This window comes from Microcaecilia unicolor, chromosome 4, assembly GCF_901765095.1.
Source record: "Microcaecilia unicolor chromosome 4, aMicUni1.1, whole genome shotgun sequence".
Lineage (NCBI taxonomy): Eukaryota > Metazoa > Chordata > Amphibia > Gymnophiona > Siphonopidae > Microcaecilia > Microcaecilia unicolor.
The window spans coordinates 145,604,899-145,631,851 of record NC_044034.1 but is presented as its reverse complement, the minus strand read 5'-3'; the positions used below and the strand labels follow the sequence as shown (position 1 = coordinate 145,631,851).

The window sequence follows — 26,953 nt, the reverse complement described above, 5'->3', positions numbered from 1 at the left end:
AAGTCAGCAGAGAGGACTGTTTTGTAAACAATCTTTTCACAATTAGGATGATGGAAGATTAGGTATTCTCAGGATCCAGGAATGGAATCACACATAAGGAGGTCAATCAAAGGGAACATAGAGTCAGAGGCCATATCATAGATAATTTGGAATGCAAAGACACACAATTTGAAGGCAACCCTGGCTTTGATCAGAAGGCAATGTAATGAGTAAAGAAGTATTATCAGTAAAAGGCAGCATTTTAGAATTTTGTCACCAGCCCACACCATAGGTAGTTTAATGTTAACATTACTTGATCTTCTTTTCTTCTTATTTTGTTAGCTAAAAAAGAAAAACAGATGAATCCGGAGAACGGATAGACCAAAGAGATTTGATTTGAACTGCCAGGTCTATAAATGAGAAAGGTTACGAGGTGTCCCCTGGTAATATGAAAAATCTGCAGGCAGAAATGATGTGCAACAGTAGCTGTAGCATCTAAACAAATTTAGAGATGATGAAAAACACTGTAAAGCATCTAATGATCCTAAATATAATTTTGTTTTTGGCTTTCACAGTCAGTGCTTTAATTTACCCTTTTTTGCGTCCCTGGTATTTGATTATTTGCAGCACATTGCAGGGTGTCTGGCAGCATTTTTCTTAATGCCTCTAGTAAATATCTTATAAGGTACATTACTCTGCCTTCATGTAAAAAATGCACACACAAAATATGAAGCAAAAAATAAACAATAAAAAGGTTTAACCCAACGCTATTCTGGAGAGTATATGCAATAAAATCCATGCCTTGTGCAATAGTATCTCTTTTCTTTAACAATATGAGGAGTGTTTGTGATTATTTTTTTTTTTTTTTTACATTAGCCTTAGGTGTTAAGAAAACTTAAGGGAAGCACTGGAATGAAAATTCTGTACTTACAAAGCCTCTTGTTTCTTTATCCTAAGTAAAAGTGAAGAGGAGACAAATAGACGATACAATCTTAGCTGAAGGGATGAATTCTCTAGGCTGCCTGCAAGTCTAAACCAGGGGGAAAAAAGAAAGAAAAAAAGAATTGATGAATTTCAAGGTATTTGTTCAGTGAAGGCCAATAAGAGACCGGTGGCAGGACATGGCAGAGAGAAGCAGCCCCCCCCCCCCCCCCCCCAAACACACTCACACACTTACACATTTATTTTCTCTGGTCCATAGAGCTCTATTGAAACAGAAAGGCCTTCTATAATGAGTTTCCACTTATTTTCATTTCTGACAAATCTTTTCCCTCTAGGGTTGCCAATTTATATCATTTTTTTTTCAAGACAAGCCTGCCTTTTACTTCAGTGCATGCATGGGCAGAGACGCCAAAGGTGGCCCACCCCAAAGCTCAAGATTTGCCACACTGTGCTTGAAATTTAAGACCAGTGAATGAGGTTTTTCTCACAGGCTCCGGGCATATCTAAAACCAGTTCTGGCAGATATACATTCCAAAAACTGACACAATCTAATCAGTAAATAAAATTCTTTTTTCTACCTTTGCTGTCAGGTCAATTAATTTTTTTAATCATGTGGGTCTCAGCCTCTGGTTTTTGCTTTCCTCTCTCTTCTCTTAACTCTCTTGCCAGGGTCTCCTTGTCCATTTGAAATGTCCATCATTCATCTTGCGTCTCTATCCACCCTATCCAACATCACACCTCTGGGTCCATATCCACCTCCCTCTCTCCCCCTGTGGGCATGGGTGTAGCTTGGGGGGGTGAAGGGGGTATTGCCCCCCCCAAACAAGGGCCGGCACAACCTGGCTGCAGGCAGCTCTCGGTCCCTCCTTCCTGCCCTCAGCTCCCCAACAGCTCCGTTCTTGCTGCCCTGCATTTAAACCTTTTATTTTAAGTCACAGCAACGACACTGAAAGCACAGCAGGCTTGCCTGCAGCCTTTCTCTTCCCTCTCAGTGTCCTGCCTTCCTCTGATGATGTATTTCCTGTTTCCACAAGGGCAGGTCACTGAGAAGGAAGGGAAACGTTGGAGGCAAACCCGCTGTGCTGTTTTCAGTGCCGTTGCTGCGACTTGAAATAAAAGGTTTAAATGCAGGGCAGCAGGAATGGAGAGGAGGGCTGTCGAGGAGCTGAGGGTGGGCAGGTGGGGCTGGGTTGGAACTGAACTCAGGGACTAAAAAGGGGGAGTTGGGGAATTCACTGGACATGGGTGGGAAGGGAGGGTGGGGGTCCAAGGAGAATCGTTGGACATGGATGGGGGAGGGAAGAGGAGAATCTCTGGACATGGATGGGAGGGGAGGGGCAGATGAGAATTGCTGGACATGGAGGGGAGGACAGAGGGAAAGAAGAACAATCGCGGGACATGGAGGGGAGGACAGGGGAGAGAGGAGAATTGCTGGACATGGATGGATGGAGGGGGCAGGTGAGAGAGGAAATTTGCTGGGTATGGATGGATGGAGGAGAGGGCAGGGGAGAATGGAGAGTTTCTGGATATGGATGGATGGAGGGGAGGGAAGACAGGAAAGAGATGCACATGGATGGAGGGGAGGGAAAAGAGGAAAAATGTTGGACAAGGATGGAGGGAAAGAAAGGCAAAGGAAGGAGATGCACATGGATGGAGGGAAGGGAGAGAGGAGAATGCTGGACATGGATGGAGGGGAGGGAAGACAGAGGAAGTAGATGCACATGGATGGAGGGGATGGGAGTGAGGAGAAATGCTGGATATGGATGGAAGGATAACTGCTGAATTTAACGGCTGGATTGGAACACTTTGAGAGCAGATGCTGAAACTGGAGGAAGGATAGGGACAGGGCTACAGATGGTAGACAGGACACAGGAGGATGGTGGACATGGTGAGTGAATAAATATAAAATGGAAAGAAGACACTGTATAAAACAGAAGACACTGGGGCCAAAGTAAATAGAAAAACTAAATGCTCAGACAACAAAGGTAGAAAAAAGTATTTTATCAGAATTTATTAATTGGAATATGTCAGCTTTTGGAAATGTGCATCTGTGATATTTTGCATGTAAGGTTCAATTTCTTTAGTATTGTTGTATGCCAAGTCTGACTTCTTGAGGTAACTTTCCAATTCAGTATTTTGCCTTCATATTTTTTGATTTCTAGTTCCTTGTGTCATATCTGTTGTGTCATGTGTTTTTCATGTGTGATTAAGGTGCAGTATTCTGCTAGCATGTAGTATTTGCAGCCCTTTTTTTTTTCACGAGGTAGTGTATTGATGTTTTACAGCCCGTGTGTAATTACAGTGCTGCCTTTCCACGCATAAGGTTGTAGCTCGTCCTGTTCTTGGAATTACTGCTATTATGGTTTGATAAGGTTATGAGTGTATTTTTACACAGGTTTGTGTATAGCGTTTTGCAGTGGAGAGATTGTGTGTTGGCCTTACTGAGGTGGCACCAAAACATCAGAAAGGGTTTTAGAGCCTAAATCATGACACACTACCTCTTGAAGGATCTACATATATAGCCTATGCATTTCTAAGGTCAACACTGGCATGGTATGGGAAAGGGGGTGGGGAAATACTACTGGAGAGGAAGAGGGGGTGTGGATAAGGAGGAAAGAAGGAAGGAAGGAAGGGAGAAAGAGCTGGCATTTTTGGTTATTCCCAAAAAAGCCAGATTTCTCCCTTCCTTCCTTCCTTCCTTCCTCCATATTAGCATATTCATTTGCATATAAAATGTAAAAGGGGAAAATCCATGCACCAATGCCACCGCAGGACATCTTTTACCACAGCTTGGTAAAAGGGTCCCTTAATTTGCTCTTGTACTTCTTTAAAATTCACACTGATTTGTTTTGATTCCTCTGAATCATCATTGCAAAAAAAATAGTTAAAGGACACAATCGAGCAAATAATTCATTTTGAATTTCTGTTATGGCTTTATTTTCCCAGACAGGCCTTTTATCTCCAATGGATTACTTTGCATGTTTGTATTTGGAAAAAAAAAAATTATTAGTTTTTGTCTTTTGGGAAAACTTTTCTTCAAATTTGGTATTGGTCTTCTTTATTGACCTTGTGCAAGCTTTAGTGCATAGACCCTGAAATATTTCTGTTGTGTCTTTATTCATAAAGGGCCCAATATTCAAAACAATTTAAATGGCCAGGAGAGGGTCCTGGCTGTTTAAATCGACTGTCTGGGTCGCTAAACTAAATAATGCTGCTGAAAATGCCCCAAACCAACTATTTTAGGGGCATTCTAGGAGTGCAGTCAGCACTTAACTGGTTAAGTGTTGTTTTTTAGCATTTAATCAGCTAAGATAACTGCATAAATAGGCTGCAGAAAAAACTGACCTATCTTTATGTGATTCTTTGAATATTGCACTTAACCAACTATATTTCATCGACTCTTACCCGGAAATTTAATGAAGAATACTATATTTGCAGTCCAAAATTTTAATTTATCAATTTAATTCACATAACATGTTCCATAAATTACATAAGAATTTCTTATATACAAAGAGCTATCCCAATATGGGGTTCGATTACTAAAGGGTCACTATTGTGTCAACTCTGCTATTAGTAAATAGGTCCCAGAGCATAAAATTGAACCTGTGGTAAACAACACATGTTAATCTGTGTTACCATGTGCAAATATAACAGCATGCTTTAGTAATCTAGCCCTAAACTACTACTATTACTACTTCTACTACTATTTATCATTTCTATAGCACTACTAGACTTTGATAATACTGTACCCTAATCACGTAAGAGACAGTCTCTGTTTGACAGAGCTTACAATCTAATCAAGACAGACAAACAGAACAAATAAGGGATAAGGGAATTACTTAAGCTTGGCGAAGAGGCCTATAAAATAATGAGTGGAATGGAGTGGGTAGATGTGAATTGCTTGTTTACTCTTTCCAAAATGACTAGGACTGGGGGGCACGCAATGAAGCTACAAAGTAGTAAATTTAAAACAAATCAGAGAAAATAGTTCTTCACTCAATGTGTAATTAAACTCCGGAATTCGTTGCCAGAGAATGTGGTAAAAGCAGTTAACTTAGCGGGGTTTAAAAAGAGGTTAGGCTAGCATCCTAAAAGAAAAGTCCATAAGACATTATTAAGATGGACTTGGGGAAAATTCACTTCTTATTTCTAGGATAAGCAGCATAAAATGTTTTGTACTGTGTTGGGATCCTGCCAGGTACTTGTAACCTGGATTGGCCACTGTTGAAAACAGGATGCTGGGCTTGATGGACCTTCAGTCTAGCCCAGTACGGCAACGCTTATGTTCTTATATAGTCATAAATGCTTAAGATATCAATGGGGTCAATACAGCAACATAAACATGTTATGTGTCAACACATGCATACATATTCTGATATTTCAGAACATATACGCATATGTGAGGAATTTTGAAACATGTATATATTTGTTTTTCAAAGCTGTCATACAACCTGATATCCCTTTCCAGTATCACCTTTACATGGGGAGAGGGGAGACAAAAAAAAAAAAACAGAGGAAATTAAGGGGGTGACCACACCTATTTTATCTAGTGGAAAACTGCACAAAATGAGCAACCTTGTAAAACCTAGGCATAAATCCTGACATTCATTTCGGTGGACATAAACATGTATATTTATATTTTTTGCTCTGCCTTAGTCCCACCCAAACATGCTCAGACCACACCCCCTTGCCATATGCACTTTTTTTCTGTGCATATCCAGCTTTCTAAAATTGGGATTTAGATTTGCATGCAATATACACATATAATTCCTGTCATGTTTCATTGCAACACTGCATCAGGGATGAAGTCTGCCAGTTTTAAAGCATAATTTGAAATCATTATCATTTTCACTTCTTGTTAAGAATACACCCACATCCTTGAATTAATACGGATAGCAACAGGAAGGTTCCTGAGTTTGGGGAAATTGAGTGGTAGAGGGGTGGGATGGAGGGGTGGGGTCGTAGGCCTCGGAGAACATATGAGGGTCTTAAGCATAAGTGGGAACAGGATCTGGGGTCCTCATTGACTTCATGGAATGTGGAGACTACTTTAAAAGGCATTCGCCTATTAGTAACGGATGAACGGTTGAGAGAATACGGGTATAGAATAGTTCTTCGGGGTTACATGTCTAAAGCGCAGTTGGCTCATGTGTTAGAGACGGTTAATGCTGCTTGTTCTAAGTGTGTGTGGGGGGTCATAGTTCCTTCTACCACGCGTTGTGGCAGTGTCCAGGGGTGCGAGCATTTTGGCAGCGGGTCCGGGGGTTTCTGATCAAGCTTGGGAATAAAATTGAGGGCACGGAGGGACAGTTTTTGCTAGACCATCCAAGGGATTTGCCTCTTTGAGTACTCCTGCAACTATGCTATGCAGAAAGCTGAGTTTGGTAGCTCGAAAGTGTATAATGCAATATTGGACCTCTTCGGAAGCGCCCGCTTACTGGCATTGGCGTAATCAGGTGCACCTTTTAGCATCTTGGGAGGCTAGAGATTCCAAGATGTCGCCTAAACGTAGAAAACAATTTCTTCAGATCTGGATGCCTTATCTTCAGATTCTAAGCCCAAGGGGTCGGAGTTTACTTATTAATGCTTGTTGATTTTGGTTGTGGAGTGGGTGGGTGTGTGTGTGTGGGGGGGGGGGGGTCCACCTCCTCTCTGCCTCGTAGTAAGCTGCTTTCCCTAGAGTACAGAGGTAACCGCATAATCTGTAGACTGCCAAACAGTTCTGGATTATTGGTACTGTTGCACTTCCTTGAATTCATACGGATAGCAACAGGAAGGTTCCTGAGTTTTTGGAAATTGAGTGGTACAGGGGTGGGATGGAGGGGATGGGAAGGGGAGGGGTGGGGTGGGAGGGGGAAATGGGCAGTTTACAAGCTGTATGGTTCATGCATAGTATCTTATTGTTTGTAAGTTGGCAATATTGTGTATGTTGTGTGTTGTGTTGCTTAACTTTACTTTAAACTAAAAAAAAAAAAAATACACCCACATCTTTCCTTGAGTGACAGCAGTACTCTCTTCAAACATGGCAGTACTTGCTTTCCATTTCAAAATTGTCATATGAGCAGAATCAGCCAATCAGAGCAAAACTCCATTTAAAAACACTCACAATGAACTTAGAATAAAGAAAGTCATTTCACTTCCAAATTCAATCCCAATGGAGCCACTCTAAAGGACCCTTTTACTAAACAGTGGTAAGCCCAACGCAGGTTTTCCACGCGTCAATCCGGAACTACCACTGGGCTACCTCAGGAGGCCAGCGGTAGTTCCCACCCCTAGCGTGCGTTATTTCTGGCACTACAAAAATATGATCTATTTTTTTAAGTGCTGGAACTTAACTGGCATTAATCGGGTAGCATCCTGCTCTGCGTGGTTATCACCAGGTTAGCGCAGAAGCCCTTACTGCCATCTCAATGGGTGGTGGTAAAGGCTCCCCCCTGATATGTCCATGTGGTAAGTGTTTCACTTACCACATGGCCATTTCTTTTCCTCAAAAAAGGCAGCCTTTTACCCATTGCACCTGGTCCATGCTTAATTTAAGTGCCGGCTTTTACACTTGGTGTAACTGCCTGCGACTAAATTTAGTTGCAAGGACAGGCGTGCAGTATATTCTGTAAACCGCATGGAAATTTAGGAATATTCTAAAAAGAACATCTAAATTTAGGCATACTTTATAGAATACACCTATGCATAGTTTTTTAGGCGCCAATATTTTAGGCGTGATATAGCGAATCTAGCCCTAAGTACTATTCTATAATGACTGTGCACCCTTTATAGAATAATGATTAGCACAGATCTTTTCTGATGCCCATTTTTGAGCACTATTTTTAGAATTCATCACACAGTGGGCACTATTCAATATATGGTGCCTAAAATTAACATGTGCTAGGCAATTACACCTAAGCGTACTGTAAATACCGCATGTAGATTTACACACAGTATTTAGAATATGTGTAAGTAATTAATGCAACTGAGTTTACGCACATCCATTTATGCCAACGAAAAGGTGGTGTAAATCACTGCGCATAGATTTACACGCACTGGCCCATATTTTATAACAAAACAAAACAGCAAAAGTAGAGGCTGACAAATGCGCAAACCAATAGGGAGATAATCTCAAAAAACAGTTTATTCAGAATATTCATATCAATATCAAGGACCCGACACGGTCCGTGTTTCAGCGCCAAAGCACCTGCCTCAGGGGTCACAATCAACTTTCTCTGAGAAGAAGCTGATAGGCTTGAATTCCTTTATGTATGCAAGTTAATTCACAGAGAGAACAAAGGAACAGCCAACCGATCAGCAAACACCATGTGACATGCGTAGTTTTTGGAATGCCCACAAAATGCCCATTTCCATGCCCCTAACCATGCCCCCTTTCGTGAGTTAGAATTTAAGCGCAGTACATTACAGAATACGCTAAGCAATGTACATGTATAAATTCTCATTTTTGCCAATTTGTGCTTGTTATTGCTTGTTAAGAGCTGTTAACGCTTAACAGCTTGTTGAAACAATTAATTTATATGCATAGTTATAAAATACACCTAGATTTATGTGCAGATTCATGCATGACTCTAGGCGTGCTATATAGAATCCGTGGGAGTGCATGTATAAGTACACACCATATTGTTTGTATGCATATTACACTACACTTGTTGGTTTTTAGTGTTGTTGGTTCTACAACACATTATCAAAAACAACCCCATAAATTTTTGTGGAACTATGTGGACAGATTGTTCACTTCAGATGCAGACAATCTCAAAGCAGGTTCCTGATGGGTGATAAATTGTAGGAGTCTATAGATTGCCTATGAAAAATCTACATCTTCTGGAGCTATAAAAAATTAATCGTTTTTGCTTACTTCAAGTCTTTGCATAATTTATGGATTTACAATGATTATATTGTTTACTTGGACTGAAGACAGCATGAATTCTACATTATCAGACTCATTGCTCTTCTGTAAACCATTTCTAATTATATATGTTAGATTGCATAGAAACTCCCTGCAAGAAGTGTTTTATTGGGTGTCCTTTTGGAATATTAGTACTTGGGCTAATTGCTTCCACAAGGAAAATATTTTTAGGCAGTTAGCTTGTTTAAGTCAATAAAAATCCCCTTGAATTGTGGTGTGTAGTTGAAAATACCAAAATCAATATATGCAAAATAAGAAATATATTTTGCATTACTTGCCTGTTGGGCATCAGCTTGCTATGTGAATGAGATTTACAGAGGTAGAGTCTTGAGAAAGAGGAGGGGACAGGTTAAAACACAAATATTTCCTTTGTTACACTTGCACTGCAAAAATAATATGATGACCTAACTAAATATGATAGAATCATAATTCAAAGTGTACTTTGTAATAAAAATGTTCACACATGGTATATTTCGAGCCAAATGAAATTGTAAAACCAGGCATAGATATAAAGGCAAGTTATCAATATAGGCTATCATTAAGAAGGGTTATTTTATCATTAATGCATACTATTTTAACAAAGGTCCCGTTTTATGAAATGAGATCTAGTTAATAGTAGTCCATGTTGATAACTTCCCCCTTAAACAAAGAGAAAAGGAGTGTCTCTAGAAATGGAAATCACTGCTATGAGTAATAAAAGTGAGCTAAGTATAGGACAATCAAGCATTGTGACTTTACTGATGAGGTTTGCTCTTATTGGTGGAATGAGGCATTATGACATCACAATATCAGCTCTGCTTACCAGAGACTGAAACGCTTCACACTAAGGGAGGAAGTTATCAATGAGGGCTACTGTTAAGATGTGTTATTTATCACTAACTCAGGCTATTTTAACATAGGTCCTATTTTCTGCAATGAGACCTAGTAACTGATAACTGGCGTTAACAGTAAAATAACCCATCTTAACAGTAGCTCAAAAATTGATAATTTCTCCTAAAGTCTTTTTCCATCAGAGTTGTAAGTTGAAAGTAAAGTTGACTTCCAAGGTTAATATATCTCTGGACAAATCCATCTGTTTGGGTTTTACAGTAAATTCCATAACCATAGCTGAAACCTAACATATTTTTAATTGTCATTTTTATGTGACCTTATTGCTTTATGTACTGCTCCAGTGAAGTGAGGAGAGATAGGAGAAGGTTCTTCTCTTCACTAACCCCAGTGCCTTTCTAATGCTTTTGGCAGGGATCGTTGGAAGAACAAGCATTAATCTTCTGCAGCTCCAAAGAAATGTTCTCAAGATGAGGGGTAGGGCAGGGAGGAGAATAATGGGCTTAGCACTGCAAGATGTATACAGTACTTTACAGACACACATAAAAGACAATCCCTACTCCATGGAGCTTATAATTTAGTCAAAACACAGAGACAAAGTAGGAGATGAGAGAATTATGAGGTGGTTTCAATGTTTAGAATGGTTTGCTGTGCAGAAAGAAGTTAGGCAAACATTGCAGAGAAGACATGTACCCTTGTATTTATGCACTCAAATGTGTGTGCATGCCCAAGATGTGTGCACAAATTATTTGTTTAACAAGCTCAATTACATCAATTATTGGATGCTAACAATCAATTATTGATGTTACTTAGCAGTCATTAACATTTGCACACACATCTGACTGCATGCTATTCTATAAGTGTCTAACTACTACTACTATTTATCATTTCTATAGCGCAACAAGGCATACGCAGCGCTGTACACAATACACAAAGACAATTTATTTATAGCATTTATACCCCGCTCTTTCCTGCTCAATAGCAGGTTCAGTACGGCTTACAATGTATGAGTACAGTGTCACAGAGATAACACAATGTAAGTACAAAGTATCATAGAGGTAATACAATGTATGGATAAAAAGTATCATAATGAGAATACAATTGTATAGAGCAGGACAGGGGAGGAGATTGAGGTATGTATAGTGTTAGTGATGTGGATTTCGATCGTAAATTAAGTTGGGTTGTTTGGATAGGCTTGTCTGAAGAGGTGTGTTTTCAGCAGCTTTCGGAAGCATAGATGTTCGTTTGTTGTGCGGATGAATCTTGGTATGGCGTTCCAGAGTTGGCTGCCTATGACGGAGAAGTTGGATGCATAGTAGGTTTTGTATTTGAGACCTTTGCAGTTAGGCAGGTGAAGGTTGAGATATATTCGAGAAGATTTGGATCTGTTCCTGGCTGGAAGGTCGATTAGAGTGGTCATGTAACTTGGAGATTCTCCGTGGAGGATCTTGTGGATCAGTGTTTGGGCTTTGAAGTTTATTCGTTCCTTGATGGGGAGCCAGTGGAGTTTTTCATGGAGAGGTGTTGCACTTTCGAACTGTGATTTTCCAAAGATAAGTCTGGCTGCCGTGTTTTGGGTGGTTTGGAGTTTTTTTAGGATTTGGGCTTGGCAACCAGTGAAGATACTGTTGCAGTAGTCAGCGTGGGTGAGTACTGTGGATTGTACCAGATTGCGGAACGTTTTTGGGGGGAGGAATGGTTTTACTCTTTTCAATACCCACATCATGTTGAACATCTTCTTCATCATGGCTGTTGCGTGAATATCAAGAGTTAGATGGTTGTCTAGTGTTACTCCTAGAATTTTCAATTTGTCGGATATTGGTATTGTAACATCAGGGGTGGTTAAGGTGGTTGGGAATAGAGCGGAGTGTCTTGAAGAGAGGATTAAGCTTTGAGTTTTTTCTTTATTCAGTTTAATTTTGAAGACATTGACCCAGGAGGCTAGGATGTTCATACCAGTGATCATTTTTTCCGAAATTTCTGTAAGGTTAGATTGAAAAGGGATGTATATGGTGACATCATCAGCATAGATGAAGGGGTTTAGGCCAGCTTTGGATAGGGATCTCAAAAGGGGGTGTGGCCATGGAAGTATCATGGACGTGTCAGAGGCATTCCAAAAATTTGTACACATAGTTACTGCACCTAACTTGGGTACCAGCATTTACACTAGATTTGAGCAGGTGTAAATCTGGCACCCAAGATTCAAGCTTAAATGGCAAATGCCCTTTACAGAACAATGCTCAGTGATGTTTTTTTTCCCAGCACGTAATTTTGAGCACCATTTACAGATTCCAGCCCATAATGTGGGAAATAGAGAAATGAAAACATGGTCTGATATATGAGGATCTTATCATCCTCCTAATCTTTTCAAATTCTAGACTGGGATCTCTGCCCTCCAATTATAAAATAGTCCCATCCAGTTTAAAGATATTCTCATTAAACTTTCAATTACATTCTAAAATACCATTAGTGAAAATGTTTCATTATATTTTGTTTCATTATTTTTCCATCATTTTCATATAATTTTTCATTGTGTTTTTAATTTAATTTTATTATTTTACTTAAATTTATCTATTTATTATTTATAGCTCGCATTATCCAGAAATCTAATGGCTAGGTTTACTTAGCAACGCTATGGGCGCGTTAGTATTTTTAATGCATGTAAATGGTGTACGTGTGTTAAATGCTAACGTGCCCATAGAAATGTATAGTTGTGTTAGCGTTTAACTTGTCTTAAATTTACAGGCACGTTAAAAATGCTAACGCACCTTAGAAACATATCCCTAAGCAAGTTACAGTAAAACACTCATAATAGCAATAAAACAAACAAATAAACAAAATAAATAAAACACATAATACATTCAACCACGTCATCATAAAACAGACTAAAAATTGAATTTAATACTAAATAACAAGCAAGTTTCCTCAACTAAATGCCTTCTGAAACAGATATGTTTTCAACTATTTTCTGAATTGAAGAAGTGATGCTATTTGCCTAAGGTATAGTGGAAGAGTATTCCAAATAATTGGACCAGTTATAGAAAATAATCCTGGAACAGTCATTCTCTAAACGAACCCAATGAATTGAAGAAATGTCTAACAAACAATTAGGGGGGGCTTTTATTTTTATTTTTGCTTTGTATTTTATGTTTTTAATAGATTGTGAATCTTAATTATGTCATTGTCTTGTCTATTGATTGTAACTATGTATGGGCTCTGTTTACTAAGCTGTGCTGTAGGCACGCTAGCATTTTTAGTGTGTGCTAATGCTAGAGACACCCATATATCTCTACGGGTGTCTCTAGAATTAGCGCATGCTAATTTTTAGTGCACGCTAAAAATGCTATCACACTTAGTGGGGCATAATTGAACAGGGTGCCCAAGTTTTCATGAGGGCGTCCTCGCAGGACGGCCCCGTAAAGGGGCGGGACAACCCGTATTATCGAAACAAGATGGGCATCCATCTTCCATTTTGATAATACGGTTGGGGACACCCAAATCGTGAAATTTAGGTTGAACTTAGAGATATTCGTCCTTAGGTCATTTTTGAGATGGTCGTCCCCAGTTTTCGGCGATAATGGAAACTGAGGATGCCCATCTCAAAAATGATGAAATCCAAGCCATTTCGTTGTGGGAGGAGCCAGCATTCGTAGTGCACTGGTCCCCCTGACATGCCAGGACACCAACCGCACACCCAAGAGGACACTGCAGTGGACTTCAGAAAAAGGTCCCAGGTGCATAGCTCCCTTACCTTTGGTGCTGAGCCCCCCCAACCCCCCCCCCCAACTGCACACCACTACCATAGCCCTTAGAGATGAAGGGGGCACCTACATGTGGGTACAGTGGGTTTCTGGTGGGTTTTGGAGGGTTCACATTTACCACCACAAGTGTAACAAGTGTGTGTGTGTGGGGGGGGGGGGAAATGGCCTGGGTCCGCCTGCCTGAAGTACACTGCACCCAGTAAAAACTGCTCCAGGGACCTGCATACTGCCATCATGGAGCTGGGTATGGCATTTGAGGCTAGCAAAAAAGTATTTTTAAACATTTTTTTGAGGGTGGGAAGGGGTTAGTGACCACTGGGGGAGTAAGGGGAGTTGATTCCCGATTCCCTCCAGTGGTCATCTGGTCAGTTCGGGCGCCTTTTTGATGCTTGGTCGTGAAAAAAAAATGGACCAAGTAAAGTCGCCCAAGTGTTTGTCATGGACGCCCTTCTTTTTTCCATTATTGGCTGAGGACGCCCATCTCCTAAGCATGCCCCAGTCCTGCCTTCGCTACACTTGGACCCTCCCTTTTGGGCATTATCGAACCTTTACTTTCAGGCACCATGTCATTTTCGCTACACTGCCGACACGCCCCGGTGAACTTTGGTTGTCTCGCAATGGATAGCAGTTGAGGGCGCCCAAAATCGGCTTTCGATTATGCCGATTTGGGCGACCTTGTGAAAAGGACGCCCATCTCCCGATTTGTGTCGGAAGATGGGCGCCCTTCTCTTTCAAAAATTCACGTGTTAGTAAACAGGGTCTTATGTTTGTTACGGAATCCATTTGGAATCTTTGAGGTGTGCAGAATGTAAGATTTTTACAATAAATTATAATTTTATTCCTATGGGCACAGCTGCAGATAATGCATGCTAATTTTTAGTAGAAGACCCCCTTACTTTGGGACCTCAGATTTTTACCTTGACAATAAACAATAAATAACATAAAAAAAGAAATAAAAGTAATATTGGTCAATAAACAATTTAACTCAGTAAGAGAGGTTCCTGCCAGTTAAATTATGATGGCTTGATGATCCCCAAATTTTCAATGGCTCATAACCAGGCAGTGCTGTTGAAAATTCAGGGACACCACTGCAGCATTATCCAGTAAGAGGCAGGTAGTTTGGGGATGGAGTCTGGCAGAGCTGGGATTTACCCAGTTACCCCCCCCCCCCCACTTCTATATAGCATGCCTAGAGATTGGCGCCAAAATCAGCGCAGATTCCGTAACAATGCGTGCAACTTAACAAGCTAATGAGTGCTGGTAACAGCACTTAACAAGCAATAATGAGCACTAATTGGCACTGATTAGAACTTAGGAACACAATTCGCTAAGTGTATTCTGTAATGATGTGCGCCAAGCCAGGCAAAAAGGGGTGTGGTTATGGGTGGAAAAATGGACGTTTCATGGGCGTTCTGAAATTTCCATGCCTAGTTATAGAATATGGGATTTGCCCCATGTTTTCGTTGGTGTAAATGGATGTGCATAAATTTATACACTGAAATATGAACTAAGTGTATTCTATAACTGGCACCTAAATCTAGGCACCAATTATAGAATACACTTAGTTGACATTGATTTCAGCACCGATTTTTTAAGTGCCATATACAAAATATCCCCCAGTTATGCAGGCACTGGTCTAAATATCTATCAGCCAGCACCTGGCTAATTTCCATGTCCAGCCTAGGTCCAGATATTTAGTGCTGGTGCCCAGATGAGGCCTGACATTGAATATCCCAGTCATATTTGATTCACAGTTGTTTGTGCCCTTAAGCCCACTGATTACCACATGATGAATATCTGCCTGAAAGAAAAAGTATTAGGTCTGGGCCCCACTGTGAGATGCAGTCCCAGGCTTTGCACTTCCCTGTGCCTTTCTAGACCTCCAGTAATATCTTACACTATCCAGGCCATACAGACCTCAATTTTATCTGCGCTTCAGAGCTGTCTTTGTCTCGAATTATAGGGGCGGAATTCATCCTCTTTACCTCACTAGTTCAAAGACATTTCATTGTAAAGATTCCCATCCAGACGTATCTTAAAATAGCAGTTTTATAATTCATTCTTTTTTTATATATATCAATTGTTATAGTATTTTGCATTCCAGTGTCTGATTAAATGGCTGTAACCTAGGATATACATCACTGCTGAAAGTTTTCTGAATGTATTGTTTCCACATTTTAGATGATCTGAACCTACACTACTGCTATTCTTGATATGGTTGAGTGAACATGGAAATATTAAAATCAAATTGAATGCCATTTCCCAATGAAATCAAAATTAGGAAAGGAGGCATTTTGATTTATCCTCATCCTGTAATTACAGTATAGTAATCACATGTGTATCATTTGATGTGCTATATTATGAGAAATAGTAAATAAAAAATGTAGAAGCCAGTTGTTTAGAGTGGAACTCCATAAATCAGTAGATTTCAATTTCCAGAGGCGAAATATTGATGAAAATTTATATCCCCTTCTCTAGAATATGGAAAGTCCAAATCAACTTTTGATTGCTTCTTAAATCATATGTTTAGCTCCTTTCCACTGTTAGACCACAAGTGCGTACTGTTTTCAGCACGACTGATTTTTCTCGCTCTTTCTCTTTTATTTTAGCCCCCAAAGAGTTTCTTAACAAACAGAAGGATCTTTCACATGGAGTCAGCGAAGGAACAGAATCAAAGTGCTCAGGACTGTGGGTCTCAAGATGTAAGATCAATGTGTTTGGGAATTATAAGTTAATGCACATAGGGATCCTTTCACTAAGCTGCGGTAAAAAAGTGACATGCGGTAGTGCGAGCATGTCTTTCGGGCGCATGCTGGGCCATTTTTTACTGTGTCTAGGAAAAACTGCATTTTTTTAAGGGGCCGTAAAATGGATGTGCACTAAAATTGAAACCAGCGCGCATCCATTTATGGGCTGAGACCTTACCACCACCCATTGACCTAGCGGTAAGGTCTCACGTGCTACCCACATGGTAAGCATGCAGCGTGCGCCAATTGCTGTTTACCACTGGGTAAGCAGCCTGCGGTAGAAAATTATTTTCTACCATAGGATTTGGCGCATGCCAAATTCAGAATTACCACCCGGCTCATTAACCAGGTGGTAGTTCCAGTTTGGCATATGCTGTATGTGTGTAGGCCCATATGCAGCTTAGTAAAAGGGCCCCCCATTGTATTCAGATATGAAATATGCTCAGAAACCACATTCTAATTTGCTTTCAATAATGGTGGCAAAACACTTTGAAAACTACCAGGTAAACCGGTCTTGTTGCTCTCAGTAGATGAGTTTGAGCCTGTTGTTTAGAGCGGCTAGCAACACTCAAGCACATCAGAAAGGTGGCATTTTGCCATAGAGGGGAATGGCAGGAGGGGGAATATACTAGTTCTGCTGATTGCTCTCTCCCTTTAACTCCTAGCAGTTTTCTCTTTTACCTTCCAGTACCCTCCCAAAAAAAGCAAAATAAAATGGGCATGAGGACCAGAACAGCAGATTTTCCTGCACCTTACTGGTGACTAACTCATTGTGTTTACCAGATCCAATCAAATTGAAGGAGGTGGGAAAGAAACATCTCCTGGTTAAAAGTATGTTCTACAGCACCATGGAGAGCTGTAAGAAAGTAGACGAGGAGAGAAGAACAAAGGTAGAGGGAATACAGGAAGGAGAAGAGGGAAATAGGGGAGAGGTGGAGCAGCATGGGAGATGGAGGGGGAGAGAGAAGGACACAGTTAGGCAAAACAGTCCAGAGAAAGAGGAAAGGACAAGGGGAGAATAATTTACTTAATTGGTTTATTAATCTGTATTCTGCTTACCTAGGCAGATCATATAATTAACAACATAATAATAAAATCACAAGAAAAGATAAAAACAGAAACAACACATCTTAAAAGTACATAAAATCCTATAACAGATCATATTGAAACAGTAGAAAATGGAAAGAATGGGAAAATATAAAAGGGTAAGGGAGAGAAGGAGCAAGGGAGAGAGAGAAGAACAATGGGAAAGAACCAGGAGGAAGGTTAAAAGGGGATACTGATTTGCAAAGGAGAGCAAAGGATGGGGAAATACAGAGGTCAGAGAAAGAGCAGAAATGGGGGCAGAGGAAAGAGTAAGTAGAGAGAAAGACAAAGGGGAAGAGAAAGAGAGGACTGGAAAGAGAAATCAGAGATAGGGGGTGTAGAGTGAAGGGTGAGGGCAGAGAGGATGTGGATGGGGCAAGAGTGCGCATCTTCAAGTCATTATGACATGTCACACTAGTGCTTTTGTTCATGCTGTCACAAACAGTGGCTTAATCTTGACGGACAGTGATTTTGAAGATTGGACAAGTATTGTGAGGACCACCAACTACCCCATTATACCATGACCATTTAAAGCGACTTGTAGGAAAAAACTTTCAGAAGCTTGGAAAAGACACATGAAAGAAGTTTAAAAAATCATGATTTGGGTGAACCATTAAATAAGGAATGATTATTTAACCTTTCAACCAACATGAAAACAAAAGGACACTTCATGAAAATTACAACTAGGAGACTGAAAACAAACCACATAAAGTACAGTGGTGGAAATAAGTATTTGATCCCTTGCTGATTTTGTAAGTTTGCCCACTGACAAAGACATGAGCAGCCCATAATTGAAGGGTAGGTTATTGGTAACAGTGAGAGATAGCACATCACAAATTAAATCCGGAAAATCACATTGTGGAAAGTATATGAATTTATTTGCATTCTGCAGAGGGAAATAAGTATTTAATCCCTCTGGCAAACAAGACCTAATACTTGGTGGCAAAACCCTTGTTGGCAAGCACAGCGGTCAGACGTCTTCTGTAGTTGATGATGAGGTTTGCACACATGTCAGGAGGAATTTTGGTCCACTCCTCTTTGCAGATCATCTCTAAATCATTAAGAGTTCTGGGCTGTCGCTTGGCAACTCGCAGCTTCAGCTCCCTCCATAAGTTTTCAATGGGATTAAGGTCTGGTGACTGGCTAGGCCACTCCATGACCCTAATGTGCTTCTTCCTGAGCCACTCCTTTGTTGCCTTGGCTGTATGTTTTGGGTCATTGTCGTGCTGGAAGACCCAGCCACGACCCATTTTTAAGGCCCTGGCGGGGGGAAGGAGGTTGTCACTCAGAATTGTACGGTACATGGCCCCATCCATTCTCCCATTGATGCGGTGAAGTAGTCCTGTGCCCTTAGCAGAGAAACACCCCCAAAACATAACATTTCCACCTCCATGCTTGACAGTGGGGACGGTGTTCTTTGGGTCATAGGCAGCATTTCTCTTCCTCCAAACACGGCAAGTTGAGTTCATGCCAAAGAGCTCAATTTTTGTCTCATCTGACCACAGCACCTTCTCCCAATCACTCTCGGCATCATCCAGGTGTTCACTGGCAAACTTCAGACGGGCCATCACATGTGCCTTCCGGAGCAGGGGGACCTTGCGGGCACTGCAGGATTGCAATCCGTTATGTCGTAATGTGTTACCAATGGTTTTCGTGGTGACAGTGGTCCCAGCTGCCTTGAGATCATTGACAAGTTCCCCCCTTGTAGTTGTAGGCTGATTTCTAACCTTCCTCATGATCAAGGATACCCCACGAGGTGAGATTTTGCGTGGAGCCCCAGATCTTTGTCGATTGACAGTCATTTTGTACTTCTTCCATTTCTAACTATGGCACCAACAGTTGTCTCCTTCTCGCCCAGCGTCTTACTGATGGTTTTGTAGCCCATTCCAGCCTTGTGCAGGTGTATGATCTTGTCCCTGACATCCTTAGACAGCTCCTTGCTCTTGGCCATTTTGTAGAGGTTAGAGTCTGACTGATTCACTGAGTCTGTGGACAGGTGTCTTTCATACAGGTGACCATTGCCGACAGCTGTCTGTCATGCAGGTAATGAGTTGATTTGGAGCATCTACCTGGTCTGTAGGGGCCAGATCTCTTACTGGTTGGTGGGGGATCAAATACTTATTTCCCTCTGCAGAATGCAAATAAATTCATATACTTTCCACAATGTGATTTTCCGGATTTAATTTGTGATGTGCTATCTCTCACTGTTACCAATAACCTACCCTTCAATTATGGGCTGCTCATGTCTTTGTCAGTGGGCAAACTTACAAAATCAGCAAGGGATCAAATACTTATTTCCACCACTGTATTTTCTCATACAGCTTATAATTAAGCTCTGGGATCTGTTGCTGGTGGATGTACTGAAGTCAGTTAATATAGCTGGATTCAAAAGAGGTTTGGTTAGATTCCTGGAATAATAGTCCATAAAAAATATAATCCATGTAGACTTGAGAAATCCATTGTTCATCCCTGGAAATGAGCTTTGGCAAATAGATCTACTTTGTAGCTTCATTGTGTGCCCCCTAGTCCTAGTATTTTAGGAAAGAGTAAACAAGTTGTTCACGTCTACCCATTCCACTCCACTCATTATATTATAGACCTCTATCATATTTCACTTTAGTCGTCTTTTCTCCAAGCTGAAGAGCCCTATCCACTTTTGTCTTTCCTCATAGAGAAGTTGTCCCATCCCCTATATCTTTTTTGAGATGCGGTGACCAGAATTGCACACAGTATTTGAGGTGCAGTCTCACCACGGAGCAATACAAAGGCATTATAACATCCCCATTTTTGTTTTTCTTTCCTTTCCTAATAATACCTAACATTCTATTTTCTTTCCTAGCCACCACTGCACACTGAGCAGAGGGTTTCAACTTATCATCAACGATGACACATAGATCCTTTTCCTGGTTGGTGACTCCTAATGTGGAACCTTGCATCACGTAGCTATAGTTCGGGTTCCTCTTTCCCACATGCATCATTTTGCATTTGCTCATAATAAACATCATCTGCCATTTGGATTCCCAGTCTTCCAGTCTCATAAGGTCCTCTTGTAATTTTTCACAATCCTGTTGCGATTTAACAATTTTGAATAACTTTGTGTCATCAACAAATTTAATTACCTCACTAGTTACTCCCATCTCTGGATCATTTATTAATATGTTAAAAAGCAGCGGTCCCAGCACATACCCTTACAGAACCCCACTATCTACCCTTCTCCATTGAAAATACTGACCATTTTACCTATTCTCTGTTTTCTATCTTTTAACCAGTTTTTAATCCACAATAGAACACTACCTTCTATCCCATGACTCTCCAGTTTCCTCTGGATTCTTTCATGAGGTACTTTGTCAAATGCCTTTTAAAAGTTCAGATACACAATATCGACCGACATGTTCGTTCACTCCTTCAAAGAAATGTAGTAGATTGGTGAGGGAAGATTTCCCTTCACTAAATCCATATTGGCTTTGTCTCATTAATCCAGGCTTATGAATATGCTCTATAATTTTGTTCTTTATAATAGTCTCTACAATTTTACCCTTCACTGACGTGAGGGCCAGCGGAACACAGTAAGCGAGGTAAGCATGGCAGGGGGGTGCCGACCTCAGGAGGGTGCCATAAACCATGCTTACTGCTGCTTACCTCAGCTCCCTGACAGCCCTCATTTCATTCCTGCGCCGCCCTGGGGGGGTTTAAATCTTTTATTTTACCTCAGTCACAGCAGCCATGTCAGTGAAAGCACTGCTTGTCTCTAGACTTCCCTTCATTTCCTCTCAATGTCCCGCCCTCGCAGAAAGAGGAAATTACATCAGAAGAAGGTGGGACACTGAGAGGGAATGAAGGGAAGGCTAGAGATGAGCAGTGCTTTCACTGACGTGGCAGCTGCGACTGAGGTAAAATAAAAGATTTAAACCATGCAGGGTGGCAGGAACGAAAAGGGGGATATTGGGGGAGAAGAGGGCAGGCATGGGGGGGCTAGGGCAAGTCACTGGACATGGATTGGAGGGGAGGATAGGGGGAAAAGTAGAATCGCTGGACATGGATGGGAGCGGGAGGGGAGGGCAGAGGAGAATCTCTGGACATGGATGGGAGGGGATGATAGGGGCAAAGGAGAATCGCTGTACATGGATGGAATGGGAGGGCAGGGGAGAGAGGAGAAATCGCTGGACATGGAGGGGAGGGCAGCGGAGAGAGGAGAATTGCTGGGCATGGATGGATGGATGGAGGGGCAGGGGAGAGAGGAGAATTGTTTGATATGGATAGATTGAGGAGAGGGCAGGGGAGAGGGGAGAGTTGCTGGACATGGATGGAGGGAAGGGCAGGGGAGAGGAGAGTTGCTGGACATGGGTGGATGGAGGGGAGGGCAGGGGAGAGAAGAGAGTTTCTGGACATTGATGGATGGAGGGGAGGGATGACAGGAAGGAGATGCACATAGATGGAGGGGAGAGAGAAGAAATTCTGGACATGGATGAAGGGGAGAGAAGAGAGAGGAAGTGAGATGAACATGAATGGATGGGAGAGAGGAGAAATGTTGGACATGGATGCAAGTGGGAGAGGAAAAATGCTGGACATGGATGGAGGAGAGGGAAGGGAGAGAGAAGAAATGCTGGACATGGATGGAGGGAAGGGAAGAGAGAGGAAGGAGATGAGATGAGGGGAAAGGAAAAGAGGAGAAAAACTGCACATGGATGGAGAAAATAGGCAGAAGCTGGATCCACTCTATACCTCCTCTAGTCAAGTCTGTGGAGGACCCAGCTTTTACTTATAAATATAGGGCAAGAAATGAAGAAGAAAGGAGGAAAGTAAAGAAATAAAGGAAAGGAAGTCGTGGAGACAGAGTTAAGAGGACAGATAGAGAGCATCAGAATCAGATACTGGGACCAGGACGATCAGAAAAACAAATTCACCAGACAACAAAGGTAGAAAAAAAATCATTTTATTTTCATTTTAGTGTTTGGAATATGTCCACTTTGAGAATTTACATCTGCTGTCTTATTTTTCAATGTATAGCAATGTGTTTCTTTCTGTTTTTCTGGTATTGTGCTGCATGCAGAGTCTAACTTCTTAGGATTTCAGGTTAATTTTTGAAGAATTTGAAGAGGGGCTATCTCTGTTCCGCATGTGTGACTGCAAGGCCAAGTGTCTGAATAGGGATCTGTTTGTTAGGTTCTGAGTTTTTGATAACATATTGTTTTTTTAGATTTGGCAAGACTGTCTATTCCCCTAATTCCTGGTCTGTATGCGAATTTGGTTTGTGTCATTTTGGGTATATTGGAACTGTAACAGTTTACAGAAATTATTTATAATGAAAACAAAAAAAACACAAGCTATTTTTCTTCTCCTTTACTGGTGTAATATTTTCAATGATACCATGTCTAGTAAAAGGGGTGTGGCAACTGTGGGTGTGACTACTGTAGGGGTGGAGCCATAGTGATCCCGCCCCTGGATAGGTAGGGGCGCCGACTAATATGCTGCAGGAGGGAGCCAGAAACCCTAGCACAGGCCCTGACTGACGTCAGGCTCCCCGGTGAAAAGTGGAGAAAGCCATAGGGCTGGATGAGATACATCCCAAGATATTGAGAAAGCTCTGAGACATTCTAACAGGTCATGTAAAGGATGTGATTAACATATCATTGAGGATGGGGAGATTTCACAGGCTTAGAGAAGGGCCGGTGTATTCACAAAAATGGTAACAAGAAAGAGATGGAAAACTGCAGGCCAGTAAGCTTTGCCTCGATGGTGTTGCAAATAATTGAGATGCTGCTTAAGGAAAGGATAGTGAACTTTCTAGAATCCAATGGGTTGCAAGAACAGAGGTAATATGATGGAAGATTGAGCTAAATGTATCTGATTTCTTCAACTAGAGGGTCAATGAACTAGATTGAGAATATGCACTGGATGTGATCTACTTAGATGTCAGCAAAGTCTTTGATACTATTCCTCACTGGAGGTTTATGAATAAACTGAGCAAATTGGGGATGGATCCCAGTATAGTGAAGTGGATCCTAAATTGGTTGACAGATGACAAAGGATGATTGGTAGATAGAATTCATCCATTTAGATGAAAGAAAGGTGCATAACAGAGTACCTCAGTGATCGGTCCTGCGACTGATTCTGGTCAATATTTTTGGGAGTGATATTTCTGAAAGGTTACAAGGAAAGGTTTGCCTTCTTGCGGATGATACAATGATGTGCAATAGAGTAGGCACCCAAGAAGGAGTGGACACATTTTGGAGTGATCTACAAAAATTAGAAGCATGAGCTAATGCTCGTCCGTTAAGCTATTACACGAGAAATGCAGAGTGATGCTTTTTTGTGCAGAAATCTAAGAAAGGTACATATGATAGGAGGAGAAAGGCCAGAAGAGGGATCTGAGTATGATAGCTGAAATATTCCAGTTAATAAGTTTAAAATAAAATGCTTTTTCTACCTTTCCTTTCCCATCCCAGTCTCTTTTTTCTGCTTTCCTCTTTCTGTTTTCTCCTAACTCTTTCAATGGTCTGCTGTCCATTTGCCCATTTTCCTCTCTCTTCCTACTCACATCCATTCTTCCCTTACATCTGTCTTTGACATTGATCTTTCTCTTTCAGTTCGTCTACTACTACTACTACTATTTAGCATTTCTATAGCGCTACAAGGCATACGCAGCGCTGCACAAACATAGAAGAAAGACAGTCCCTGCTCAAAGAGCTTACAATCTAATAGACAAAAAATAAATAAAGTAAGCAAATCAAATCAATTAATGTGAACGGGAAGGAAGAGAGGATGGTAGGTGGAGGCGAGTGGTTACGAGTCAAAAGCAATGTTAAAGAGGTGGGCTTTCAGTCTAGATTTAAAGGTGGCCAAGGATGGGGCAAGACGTAGGGGCTCAGGAAGTTTATTCCAGGCGTAGGGTGCAGCGAGACAGAAGGAGCGAAGTCTGGAGTTGGCAGTAGTGGAGAAGGGAAACAGATAAGAAGGATTTATCCATGGAGCGGAGTGCACGGGAAGGGGTGTAGGGAAGGACGAGTGTGGAGAGATACTGGGGAGCAGCAGAGTGAATACATTTATAGGTTATTAGAAGAAGTTTGAACAGGATGCGAAAACGGATAGGGAGCCAGTGAAGGGTCTTGAGGAGAGGGGTAGTATGAGTAAAGCGACCCTGGCGGAAGACGAGACGGGCAGCAGAGTTTTGAACCGACTGGAGAGGGGAGAGGTGACTAAGTGGGAGGCCAGCAAGAAGCAGATTGCAGTAGTCTAAACGAGAGGTGACAAGGGTGTGGATGAGGGTTTTGGTAGAGTGCTCGGAAAGAAAGGGGCGGATTTTACGGATGTTGTAAAGAAAGAAACGACAGGTCTTGGCAGTCTGCTGGATATGAGCAGAGAAGGAGAGAGAAGAGTCAAAGATGACCCCAAGGTTTCGAGCTGAGTTCGTCCCTTAATTTCTTTCTTTTCTGCCTATCCAATCCTTGCCAAGCCTCCCCCCTCATTGCTTCTCTCTCATGGTTCCAGCATACCCATCATATCTCCTCCCTATCTTCTCTCGTTCCACTCTTGCAGTCCAGCATGATCCCGCCAATGGTCAAGCATCCACCCTCTCTGCTCCTCCCCTCCCCCATAATAGGATAGTAGCCCCAGCATTGTTTTTCTGTAATTTGATCCAAGCTGAACTCCTTCCCTGGGTCCCAGTAGCATCCAACACTTCCAATTATTTCAGTTCTGGGGTATAAGATGTATTGAAAGCAAAATCAAAATAAACATCATTTGCTGCTGTAACCTGGTGAAGGAGTGTACTTGGATCAAATTAGGGAAAGATGCCAGGGCTTTGTGCCACAGCTCCTCTTTGTTACCAGATTTTCCTTGCATTTTTACACCTCCTGCCACTGCCACCCAATCAGTGGACATGGCATTGGGCCTGAGCCAAAAGTGAAAGGGCTTGTACCCTTAGAGTCCCCTCTCATTGTGGCTATGTTGTGGCAACCAGAGTACCGACATGAATGTCAAAATCTCCTTCAGCTGATATTTCTTTGGTGATTCCCTGAGTAAGAACATAGAACATTGGTATTGCCATACTGGGGCAGACCAAAGGTCACAATGGCCAATCAAGGTTACAAGTACCTGGCAAGATCCCAAAGCAGTACAATACATTTTATGCTGCTTATCTAGAAATAAGCAGTGGATTTTCCACAAGTCCATCTCAACAATGGCTTATAGATGTTTCTTTTAGGAAGTTAGCCAAACCTTTTTTAAACCCTGCTAAGCTAACTGCTTTTACTACATTCTCTGACAATGAATTCCAGAGTTAATTATACATTGAGTGAAGAAGCAGAGATCCTGATAGCCCCACAATGCCAAAAAATCCATCCACACATAGGTTCATCCACCAGGCTGATGGGAGTAGAACTTGGTGTTAAGACTGCATAAGGATTCTGACCCATAGAATTTTCAAAGCAGCTTCCCCTGTTTCTGCCCTGCAAGAAGATCTGGTCAACCCTTGCCCATAGTGGATGGCACACAGTGGCTCTGAGTTCCAGGTACAATAGGCTCCACTGTGCCCAAAGGAAGCACTCATCTGCTCAAATACTTGATGCTGCTTCTTTAGACAGTGCTTCTCTCCTAGCAAAATATCTCTAGTTGAGTGCCATTTTGCATCTTTCCATCAAGCAGTTTACAGTTTGCTATGGAACTGCACCAATGTGTATATTTGAAAACATAATGACATATATTTATGGCGATTCACCCAACCATGAAAACGTAGGTCCACATTCTCAGAACCTTTCCCACTATAAATAAAGTAAACAAAATACTTGCAATGTCTTTATGTGATCGTCTTTCATATTTGTTTTTTCCTGTGGCTGCTCATCATTGATCATTGTCAGCCAGGATGTAGCCGCATACACATTCCCCTTAATATGTTCAACTATAATGATGCATGAACACATTGACATTTCCCAAGAGGACATGATGCATGGAACACCAATCAAGAAAAGAAAGGGTTTAAGAGAATCTCATTCCAGAAAAGGTCCAGTGAGATGAAAAGTAAATGTAAGCTTTCACTTCATAACAAATATAGGAACTGTTATATAAAAATGGATAGGCGATGAGATTTCATTGTCTGTCTAGTCATTTCATATACTTTATGTTGTTCTTTTTCATTGTCATGCTCTCTGATTTCAAAAAACAAAAATGATATTTTATTTACTGCCCATACAGTCTCACAGAAAAAAAAAGCAGAGGACATGGAGCACTGGACCAAAACATATCAATGTTCCTAAGCAACCACAGCATTTTACTTTATTATTCTATTATCTTTCTCAAAAGCAAAATATATAATTTCCTGCTGTATTGTAGCAAGAGAAAACTACACTAGTGGAGCAGCTCCAAAGTGGATTTTAATTTCAGATGAGCCTGAGTTTGGCTTTTATTTGTTTTCTAAATGGAGGCAAAGAGGGGAAGAAAGTAGTAAAACAAACAGTGGGCATTAAATAAGCCTCATTTTGCAAAATAGTAAATAGCCAGATCAGGATGGTCACATCTCCCTGTTATCTGCCTTAGAGGCCGATCAAATTTTGGTTTCTGCTTTGGTTACAGTGCCGAAACTGGCCCCAAATCCTTTCTCTGGCTGGTTTTGGTTTCGGCCAAAAGACTATCACCATGGGTGGATGGGAAGGTAATGAGGGGGTCTTTGTTGGGGGAAGAGGTCATGAAACTACTCGGGGGGGGGG

The 26,953-nt window shown here is 41.4% G+C and overlaps 1 protein-coding gene across 1 annotated transcript in view; it reads left to right on the top strand.

Annotated features, from left to right (window-relative positions):
• LUZP2 (leucine zipper protein 2) overlaps positions 1-26,953 on the top strand; it is a 393,113-nt gene that overhangs the window by 354,514 nt on the left and 11,646 nt on the right. Inside the window, exon 10 of the mRNA XM_030199448.1 lies at positions 16,029-16,121. Within this exon, the coding sequence (XP_030055308.1) occupies positions 16,029-16,121 (93 nt within the window). The remainder of the gene's footprint in view (positions 1-16,028; positions 16,122-26,953) is intronic.